At 42.0% G+C, this 10791-nt stretch overlaps 1 protein-coding gene across 1 annotated transcript; it reads right to left on the bottom strand.

Annotated features, from left to right (window-relative positions):
* Window positions 1-2299: 2299 nt before the first annotated feature.
* LOC114697848 (heat shock 70 kDa protein 4-like) lies at window positions 2300-5259 on the bottom strand. Its single transcript, XM_037210031.1, is given in 6 exon segments — window positions 2300-2412; window positions 2415-3339; window positions 3341-3512; window positions 3514-4090; window positions 4496-4817; window positions 4819-5259. Coding segments are annotated over 6 exon segments (2520 nt in total). The 5' UTR covers window positions 5245-5259; the 3' UTR covers window positions 2300-2314.
* Window positions 5260-10791: the final 5532 nt, after the last annotated feature.

The raw sequence follows: 10791 nt of genomic DNA, 5'->3' as shown, positions 1-10791 counted from the left end.
TGAAATATATATGGCCTGTGTGTGTAGGAAGCACAGTTCTTTTTTTCTGAGCAAGCTCACAATTCTGGCACTATAGGAAACACAGTAGAGTGGAAAGGCACTCCCTTCTCAAAACCGCTGTGTATTTCCTGTAAGGCCACTCAGTGTTAAATTCACCTTCATAAATGGAGATGAATCACATGCCTTCTTTTGTCATTTGAAACAGTTCTTTTCGGGTAAGGAAAGTCACTCTTGGGCTCCCATTGAGATAAACATTGTAAATAGCACCGGCATATCTTCCCAGCAACTACAGTGCATGGATAGAGGAGATGGTATGCTTCTTCTCTGTTTATTCAGCAGAGTTGATCTAGATATGGCCCGAGTGTGTAGGAAGCACAGTTCTTTTGTTGTGAGTGAACTCACTGTTCTGGCTCTATGGGTAACAGAGTAGAATAGAAGAGTGCTCCTTTCTCAAAAGCAGAGTGTGTTTCTTGTAAGGCAACTCAGTGTTAATTTTCTCTTCAAAAAAGGGAGTTGAATTCCATGCTGTTTCTTGCCCTATGAGCCACAATTTTTCTCGAGTAAGGAAAGTCACTATTTGGTTCCCCTTGAGATCCACAGTACAAATAGCACTCACATCTGTTTATCTGTTTCCAGCAACTACAATGCATTGTATTTAAGAGAATCAATGGTTCTTCTCACTTTCCTAATCTGATTTGAACTAGATATGGACCCTGTGTGTAGCAAGCAGAGTTCTTTTCTTCTGAGAAAGCTCACTGTTCTGGCTCCCTAGAAAACACAGTTGAGTAGAAGAGTGCTTCTTTATCAAAAGCAGAGCGTGTTTCATGTAAGGCAACTAAGTGTTAATTTCCTCTTCATAAACGGAGGTGAATCCCATGCTTTTTGTTGTCCTATGAGCAACAGTTCTTTTCATGTAAGGAAAGTCCATCTTGGGCTCCCATTGAGATACACAGTGCAAATAGCACCTGTGTCTGTTCCCAGTAACAAGAGTGCATGGTCGTAAGAGCACATACGGTTCTTCTCTGTTTTTTTTTTTGTTTTTTTTTTTTTTTTTTTTTTTTTTTTTAGCAGAGTTGAACTAGATATCATAGGTGTGTGTAGGTTTCATATTTCTTTTGTTCTGAGTAAGCTCATTGTTCTGGCTCAATGGGAAACAGTAGAGTAGACGAGTGCTCCTTCCTTAAAACGCAGTTTGTTTCTTGTAATGCAACTCAGTGCTCATTTCCCTTCATAAACGGAGTTTAATCCCATGCTGTCTCTTGTCTTGTGAGCAACAGTTATTTTCGTGTAAGAAAAGTTACTATTGTGCTCACATTCACATACATAGTGCAAATAGGACCCGTTTCTGTTCCCAGCTACTACAGTGATTGGATGAAAGAGAAGGTATGGTATTTCTCAGTGTCATAAGAATAGTAGAACTAAATATGATCAGTGTGTATAGGAAGTACAATTCTTTTGTTCTGAGCAATCTCACTGTTCTGGCTCTATGGGAAACAGAGTAGAGTAGAAGAGTGCTCCTTTCTCAAAAGCAGAGTGTGTTTCTTGTCAGGCAACTCACTGTTTATTTCCCTTTGATAAACTGAATTGAATCACATGTTTTCTCTAGTCCTACTGCATTTCTTTTTGGGTAAGGAAAGTCACTATTTGGCTTCTTTTGAGATATACAGTGCAATAGCAACTGCGTCTGTTCCCAGAAACTGCAGTGCATTGGATGTAAGAAAAACTATGGTTATTGTCAGTTTTCTAAGTGAATTAAACTAGATATGGCCAGTGTGTGTAGGAAGCACAGATCTTTTGTTCTGCGCAAGCTCAGTGTTCGAGTATATAGGAAATACAGTAGAGTAGACTAGTGCTCCTGTCTCAAATGTAGGGTGTGTTTATTGTAAGACAACACAGTGTTAATTTCCCCTTCGTAAACAGAGTTGAAACTCTTGCTGTTTCTATGTTTACAAGCAACAAGTAATTTTCAGTCACTCTTTGGCTCCCATTCAGATGTACAGTGCAAATGGTACCTGTGTCTGTTGCCAGCAACTACAGTGCATTGGATATAAGAGAAGCTATATTTCTTCTCAGTTTCAGAAGCAGAGTTGACCTAGATATGGCCCGTGTATTTAGGAAGCAAAGTTCTTTTCTGAGCAAGCTCACTGATTGGGCTCTATAGGAATCACAGTAGAGTAGAAGAGTGCTCCTTTCTCAAAAACAGAGTGTTTTTCTTGTAAGACAACTCAGTATTAATTTCCCCTTCATAAACAGAATTGATTCTTTTTTTTTAAAGCTTTATAATAGTCTGTTTTAATATAAACAAATGTTGGAATCAATCAATGTTCATCTTAGGAAGCTTCTTGTCTGCATCAGAAGGCACAGCTGTGTCTGCACCCTGCTCGGCCGCCTGGGGGCCTGGGTTATCTCCTGGCCGTCCACTGGTCCATTCTGCTCAGCGTGTTTTGGCTCCTCCTTTGGGGGTTCCACCTTGGGTTTGGGCTTTGAAATTATAGGACTGCAAATACTCGTCAGCTCCTTAACTTTAGCTTCAATCTCCTTTGTCTTGACAACTGGATCCAGTGTCAGGCTCTGCTTGTTCTGCAGGTTCAGCTTGTTATTCATCCACTCCATCACCTCGTTGGTGCTCTTCTCTACCTTCGTCATGTCGGCAGCATCCAAGTGCTCATACTGGTCCTCCTTGTTTTTGAAAGAGCTGATCACTTTCATATACTGTTGGATTTGCTTCCCTAGTTCTTCAAATAACTTTGGTCTTTCTTCAGATTCCTGGAACCGTGTCTTAATAGGCTGACCTAGATTTTTTAATTCAGCCAATTTGTCTACATAAACTTGCTTTGGTTGGTCTTCTCCATCTTCATACAACCAATTTTCAGTATCCTCTAATTTTAAGGTAAAACTATTATGATCATCTTCACTCACAAACTTCTCATAGTCACCACTAAGTTTATCTCTCATCTCGTACACATATTCTTCCACCGCGTTCTTGGCATCGTTCCGTTCCTTCTCCAGTTTATCCTGCATGATCATCTTACCCTCGTTCTCTGTATACAGGCCAACCATCTCTCGGTCCAGCTGCCACAGGAGTTGGCTCTTGATGGGCAGGTCCACAGTGCTGGTCTTCACTTTTGCCTTCTTGGCTTGAGGTGGTTGGTCCGTCTTTTTATCTTTTGATCCAGCTTGAGACGTCTCCATTTCCTCAGACTCCGCCTTGTTTTCTGCTGGTGTTTGTGGCTGCTGCTCTTTAGTGTGTGGTTCCTCCTGGTCCACTTGAATCTTCTCTTCTTCCTTTGCATTCTGATCAGTCTCCATCGGCTCCTCATTTTCCTCGGACTTGTGCACTTTCTACTAAGGACGCACTGGACACACTGAAAATGCTATGGACATTTACCCGAACCTTGACCTTCACTTTTGAGCTGGAGCCATCAGACTGTGAAGTGACTTTCTGAACTGAAAACTGAGCGATAGCAGGATCTGCATAGGTCAAATCCTGAGGAGAGCTATAGTAGGCCTCGAGTGAAAGGTTCCTTTCTATAAAAGGTGAGGACTTTGGAGAAAGGAGCAGCATGATTTTTGGGGAAGACTTTACAGTCACTTGACCCTTCTTCAGCGGGAGAATTCCATCTCAAAGATATTGGATATGCCACGACATCAGTGATAGAAAATTCTCTCACTTTGAAAGCAGGTGATAAGATTGCACACTGCAGGGCACAGCCTCGAGTAACAGCTTTGTCTGCATTTAATGTTGTACTAAGTTCTTTACCAAAAAATTTGCTGATCTTCTCTTTCACTGCAGGAATTCGTGTGGCACCACCAACTATCTCCACTGCATAAATATCTTCTCTCTTTAACTTGAATTGTTCCAAGACACTACAAAGTGGTGGCTCCACTCTTGCTAAGAGATCATCACACATCTCCAGAAATTTGCCTCTATTCATAGTTCCGGATACATCAATATCATTCATAAAACATTCAATGCTCAAAGGGAGGTCTGAAGCATTCGCACTCATCAATTTCTTGAGTTTCTCACACTCTTGAGACAGTCGTAATAAAGCACGGACTTTAGATTTTATGTCTAGCTTGTATTTCTTTCCAAATTGACCCGTCCAGCAGGCCAGGTTATTCGAGGGTCTCGAGGAGGGACCACCTGTGAATCAATGGGGGGTGAGAGGGAAAGGAGACCAAGCGCGTGAAGGAAGACAAAGTCAGTCTGAGTTGCGTCAAGGTCTCAGTTTATTGACTGGGTGTTAGAGCTTATAAACAGGGCTTCAGGTAGGGAGGGGGAGCAGGAGTGAGGAGAGGACAAAGAAAATTCCTAAGGAGGGTCAGCAGGAGGTCGCTTTGGTCCCAGGCCCCTGCAGCTAGCTGATTTAAAGAGGTTTATTTAATCCTACATTCCTAGGTTAGACTAAAAGCCTCTTATTTACACGAGGCTTGATAAATCGTGGCAGGTAACACAAGGTTCAAGACACAGCTGTCCAGAGTCGGTCCCCAACACCAAATTCTTCACAGAAGTGATTTACTAACACCTCATCAAATTTTCTGCCTCCCAGTGTTGTATCAAAAGCTGTCGCCAAAACTTTCAGTTTTCCTCTATTAAATGCACACACGGAAACTTGATAAGCAGAATGTCCCATGTCTACAAAAACTACATTTCTTGGTTTCTCCTCTAAGGCAGGAAGATCTTGTTTATAGATTCCATATGCAAGGGCAACTGCAGTTGTTTCATTCATTAACCGCAGGCAATTGAGACCAGCAATCTGTGTGGCATCCATCACTGACCGGCGTTCTGCATCAGTATAGAAGCAAGGAACTGAATGAAACAACACAGTCTACCACAGGCTTCTTAAGAACACTTTCTGCTGTCTCCTTCAGTTTGGACAAAAGCATAGCAGTCACTTGCTCGGTGGTAAAATTCCGCTCCTCTTCCATGTATGTAACCTTTATGCCCGTTAATCCAGTGGGCAACTGCACAACATCATATGCAAGATTAGCTTTTTCTGCCTCCACAAATGGATCAGAGAATGCACGCCCATGAAATCTTTTAAAGCCTTGAATTGTGTTCTTGGCATTGGAAATAACCTGGCTCTTAGCTGCTGCTCCAACTGAATGATTCTTAGGACCAAAAGAAACACAAGCCGGCGTGCAGCGGTCGCTATACTCGTTAGCGATCGTCTCGATGCTGCCGGCGCGGGCCACAGCGACATAGCAGCTCTGAAAGCCCAGGTCTATGCCCACCACCGACATGGCGCCGGCTACTGCTCGGGCTCGGGCCCAGGGCTGGCCGCCGACACTGCACACGGACCCCGGCGGGGCTGGCGCGTGGAAAAGGGCGAGCCGCGTGGGCTGACGGGGCACCGTGAACAGGCGGGCGAGGCCGGGCGGCCGTCCATGAGGGTGCGTGGGTCCTTGGAGACGACGAGCCTCCGCCGCTCAGGCCGGCTCCGGCTCCACGGCAGCAGAGGAGGCGCCGGTAGCCAGAATTGATTCTTATCTTGTCTCTTTTCCTAAGGGCCACTGTTCTTTTCAGGTAAGGATAGTCACCATTTGGCTCACATTGACATACACAGGCAAATATGCCAGTGTCTGTTCTCTGCAACTCCAGTGCATTGGATATAAGAGAAGCTATGGTTCTTGTCATTTTCTTAAGCAGAGTTGAAGTATATATGGCCCCTGTGTTAGGAAGCACAGTTATTTTTCTGGGCAAGCTCTCTGTTCTGCTGTATAGGAAACCTGGAAGAGTAGAAGAGAGCTCATGTTTTTAAAAGCAGAGTGTGTTTCTTATAAGGCAACTCAGTGTTAATTTCCCCTTCATAAAAAAATTTGAATCACATGTAGTCTCTTTTCCTCCAAGAATCATTTTATTTTGTGTGTGTGTAAGGAAATTCACTATTGGGCTCCCTTTCAGATACACAATGCCAATAGACCCTAGTCTCTTCCCAGCAACTACAGTGCACTAGATGTAAAAGAATTTATGGTTCTTGTCAGTTTCCTAAGCAGATTTGAAATTGATAAGGCCTGTATGTGTAGGAAGCACAGTTCTTTTGTTCAGAGAAACATACTGTTCTGGCTCTCTAGGAAACACAGTGGAGTAGAGGAACATTTTTTTCTCAAAAGTAGAATGTGTTTCTGTAAGACAACTCAGAGATAATTGCTCTTTCATATATGGATTTGAATCCCATGTTGTCTGTTGTCCTTCCAGCAACAGTTCTTTTCGGGTAACGAAAGTCACCATTGGGCTCCCATTGAGATACACAGAGCAAATAGCACATGCATGTGTTTCAAGCAACTACAGTGCATTAGATGGAAAGAACACTACGGTTTTTCTCAGTTTCCAAAGCAGAGGTTAAGTAGATATGACCCGTGTGTGTAGGAAGCAGAGTTTGTTTCTTCTGAGTAGTCTCACTGTTCTGTCTTTATGAAAAACACAGTGGAGTAGAAGAGTGCTCCTTTCTCAAAAGTAGAATGTGTTTCATGTAATGCAATTCAATCTTAATTTACTCTTCATAAATGTAGTTAAATCCCATGCTGACTCTTGTGTTATTAGCAACAGTTCTTTTCGAGTAAGGAAAATCACTTTTGGGCTCCCTGTGAGATGCACAGTGCAAATAGCACCAGCGTTTGTTCCCAGGAACTACAGTGCATTGGATGTAAGAGATGCTTCTGTTCTTGTCAATTTGCTAAGCATAGTTGAACTAGATATGGCCCGTGTGAGTAGGAAGCACAGTTCTTTTGTTGTGATCAAGCTCACTGTTCTGGCACTTTAGGAAACACAGTAGAGTAGAAAAGTGCTCCTTTCTCAAACCACAGTGTATTTCTTGTAAGGCAACTCGGTGTTAATTTCCCCTTCATAAATGGAAATGAATCCTCTGCCCTCTCTTGTCTATGAGCAACAGTTATTTTCAGGTATGGAAAGTCACTATTGGGCTCCCATTGAGACATACAGCACATATAGCACCCGCATCTGTTCCCAGCAACTACAGTGCATAGATGTAAGAGAAGCTACTGTTCTTCTCTGTTTTCTAAGCAGAGTTGAACTAGAAATTTCCCATGTGTGTAGGATGCACAGTTCTTTTGTTCTGAGCAAGATCACTGGTCAGGCTATATAGGAAACAGAGTAGAGTAGAAGAGTGCTCCTTTCTCAAAAGCAGAGTGTGGTTGTTATAAGACAATTCAGTGATAATTTTTTTACCATCATAAACAGAGTTGAATTGCATGCTGTCTCATCTATAGGAAACACAGTAGAGTAGAAGAGTGCTCTTTTCTCTAAAAGTAGAGTATGTTTCCATTTGACAAACCAGTGTTGAAATCCCCTTCATAAACTGAGTTGATTCACTTGCAGTCTCTTATCCTATGAGCAACAGTTCTTTTCAGGTAAGGAAAGTCACTCTTAGGCTCCCATTGAGATACACAGTGAAAATGACCCTCGCATATGTTCCCATCAAGTACAGTGCATTGGATGGAAGAGAAGCTACTACTATTGTGCTCAGTTTTCCAAGCATAGTTGACCTAGATATTGTCCGTGTTTGTAGGCAGCACAGTTGGTTTGTTCTTAACAAGTTCATTGTTCTGCCTCTAAAGGAACCACAGTAGAGTAGAAGAATGCTTTTTTCTCTAAAAGCAGAGGGTATTTCTCATTCAGCATCCCAGTGTTTAATTTCACTTCATAAATGGATTAGATTCACATGCAGTCTCCTATCCTATGAGCAACTGTTCTTTTTGGGTAAGGAAAGTCACTATTGGGCTCCCATTGAGATACACGGTGTAAATTGCACTAGTTTCTGTTCTCAGCATGTACAGTGCATTGAATGGAAGAGAAGCTACTGTTATGCTCAGTTTCCTAAGCATAGTTGAACTAGATATGACCCCTGTGTGTAGGAAGAACACTTCTTTGTCCTGAGCAATCTCAGTGTTCTGACTATATAGGAAACAGTAACGTTGAAGAGTGCCCTTTTCTGAAAAGCAGTGTGTGTTTCTCTTTAGGTAACCCAGTGTTGAATTTCACATCATAATGGGAGTGAACCACATGCATCCTCTTATCCTATGAGCAACAGTTCTTTTCGGGTAAGGAAAGTCACTATCGGGTTCAAATTGAGATACACTGCGTAAAGGGCATTTGCCTCTGTTTCGAGCAAGTACAGTGAATTTGATAAATGAGAAGCTACTGTTGTGCTTTTTTTTTCCTGAGCAGAGTTGAACTAGATATGGCCCATGTGTATAGGAAGCACAGGTCTTTTGTTCTGAGCAAGCTCACTGTTCTGGCTGTATAGGAAACAGTAGAGTAGAAGAGTGCTCTTTTCTCAAAAGCAGAATGTGTTTCTCATTAGGCAACCCAATGTTGAATTCCCTTTCATAAGTGGAGTTGAGTCACATGCAATCTCTTATCCTATGATCAACAGTTCTTTTCGGGTATGTAAGTCAATATTGGGCTCCCATTGGGATACACACTGGAAATGTCACCTGAGTCTATTCCCAGCAAGTACAGTGCATTGAATGGAATAGAAGTTACTGTTGTACTGAGTTTCCTAATCAGTTGAACTAGACATTGGCCGTGTGTTTAGGAAGCACTATTCTGGCAGCATAAGAAACAGAGTAGAGTAGAGGAGTGCTCTTTTCTCAAAAAGCAGAGTGTGTTTATTGTTAGAAAACCCAGTGTTTAATTCCCCTTCATAAATGGAATTGAATCACATGTAGTCTCTTATCCTATGAGGAACAGTTCTTTTCAGGTAAGGAAATCACTCTTAGGCTCCCATTGAGATAGACAGTTAAATAGCACTCGCATCTGTTAGGGTATATACAGTGCATTGGATGGAAGAGAAGCAACATTTGTGCTCAGTTTGCTAAGCAGAGTTGAACTAGACTTGGCCTGTGTATGTAGGCTGCACAGTTCTTTTGTTCTGAGCACGCTCACTGTTCTGCCTCTGTAGGAAACACCTAGAGTAGAAGAGTGCTCTTTTATCAAAAGCAGGGTGTGTTTCTTATTAGGCCAGTGTTGAAATCCCCTTCATCAACAGTGTTGAATCATATGCAGTCTCTTATTCTAAGAGTAACAGTTCTTTTTGGGTAAGGAAAGTCACTATTGGGCTCCCATTAAGATACAGTATAAATGGCACTGGCATCTGTTTGCAGCAAGTACAGTGTATTGGATGGAAGAGAAGCTACTGTTGTGCTGAGGTTCCTAGGCAGAGATGAAGTAGATATGGCCCGTGTTTGTAGGAAGCACAGTTCCTTTGTTATGAGTAAGCTCACTGTTCTGCCTCTATAGGAAACACAGTAGAGTAGAAGAGTGCTCTATTCTCAAAAGCAGAGTGTGTTTCTTGTTAGGCAATCCAGTGTGAATTCCTCTTCATAAACGGAGATGAATCACATGCAGTCACTTATCCTATGAGCAACAGTTTTTATTTATTTATTTATTTTTTTGGTAAGGGAAATCACTATTGGGCTCCCATTGAGACTCACGGTGGAAATGGCAATTGTGTCTGTTCCCAGCAAGTATACTGCATTGGATGGAAGAGAAGCTACTGTTGTGCTCATTTTCCTAAACAGAGTTGAACTAGTTATGATCCATGTGTTCTTTTGTTCTGAACAAGCTTACTGTTCTGGCCTTATAGGATAAACAATAGACTAGAAGAGCGTGCTTTCTTTAAAAGCCAAGTGTGTTTCTTTTTATTAAACCTAGTGTTCAATAACACTTCATAAAGTAGTTGAATCATGGGCACGATATTATCCTATGAGCAACAGTTCTTTTCAGGTAAAGAAAGTCACTATTGGGCACCCATTGAGAAACACAGTGGAAATGGCACTAGTGTCTGTTCCCAGCAAATACAGTGTATTTAATGAAAGAGAAACAACTGTTGTGCTCAGTTTGCTAAGCAGAGTTGAAATAGATATGGCCCTTGTGTGTAGGAATCCAAGTCACAATTGGCCTCCCATTGAGATACACAGTGGAAATGGCAGTTGCCTATGTTCCCAGCACCTACAGTGCATTGGATGGAAGAGAATTACTGCTGTGTTGAGGTTCCTAAGCAGAGATGACATAGATATGGCCCGTGTGTGTAGGAAGCACAGTCCTTTTGTTGTGATCAAGCTCACTGTTCTGCCTCTATAGGAAACACATCAGAGTAGAAGAGTAATCTTTTCTCTAAAGCACAGTATATTTCTTGTTAGGCAACCCAGTGTTGAATTCCCTTCATAAACATAGTTGAATCACATGCAGTCTCTATCCTAGGAGTATCAGTTTTTTTCGTGTAGGGAGAGTCACTATTGGGCTCCCCTTGAAATATACAGTGGAAATGGCACTAGAGTCTGTTCTCAGCAAGTAAAGTGCATAAGAGTGAAGAGAAGCTACTGTTGTGCTCAGTTTCCTAAGAAGAGTTGTACTAGACATTACTTGAGTGTGTAGGAAGCAGAGTTCATTTGTTCTGACCTAGGTCACTGTTCTGGCTCTATAGGAAACACTAAACACTGTAGAGGAGAAGTGTGTTCTTTTCTCAAAAGCAGAATGTGTTTCTAGTTAGGCAACCCAGTATTAATTCCCATACATAAACGGAATTGTATCACATGCAGTCTAATATCCTAGGAGGATCAGTTCTTTTCGTGTAAGGAAAGTCACTACTGGGCTCCCTTTGAGATACACAGTGGAAATGACACTCACGTCTGTTACCAGCAACTACAGTACATTGGATGGAAGAGAAGCTACTGTTGTGCTCAGTTTCCTATGCAGAGTTGCACTAAATATGGCCCCTGTTTTTAGGAAGCACAATTCATTTGTTCTGAGTAAGTTCACTGTTTTGC

Source organism: Peromyscus leucopus, chromosome 13 (assembly GCF_004664715.2).
Source record: "Peromyscus leucopus breed LL Stock chromosome 13, UCI_PerLeu_2.1, whole genome shotgun sequence".
Lineage (NCBI taxonomy): Eukaryota > Metazoa > Chordata > Mammalia > Rodentia > Cricetidae > Peromyscus > Peromyscus leucopus.
Note: the sequence above shows the minus strand (reverse complement) of the source record. Positions and strands in the feature narration are given on the sequence as shown.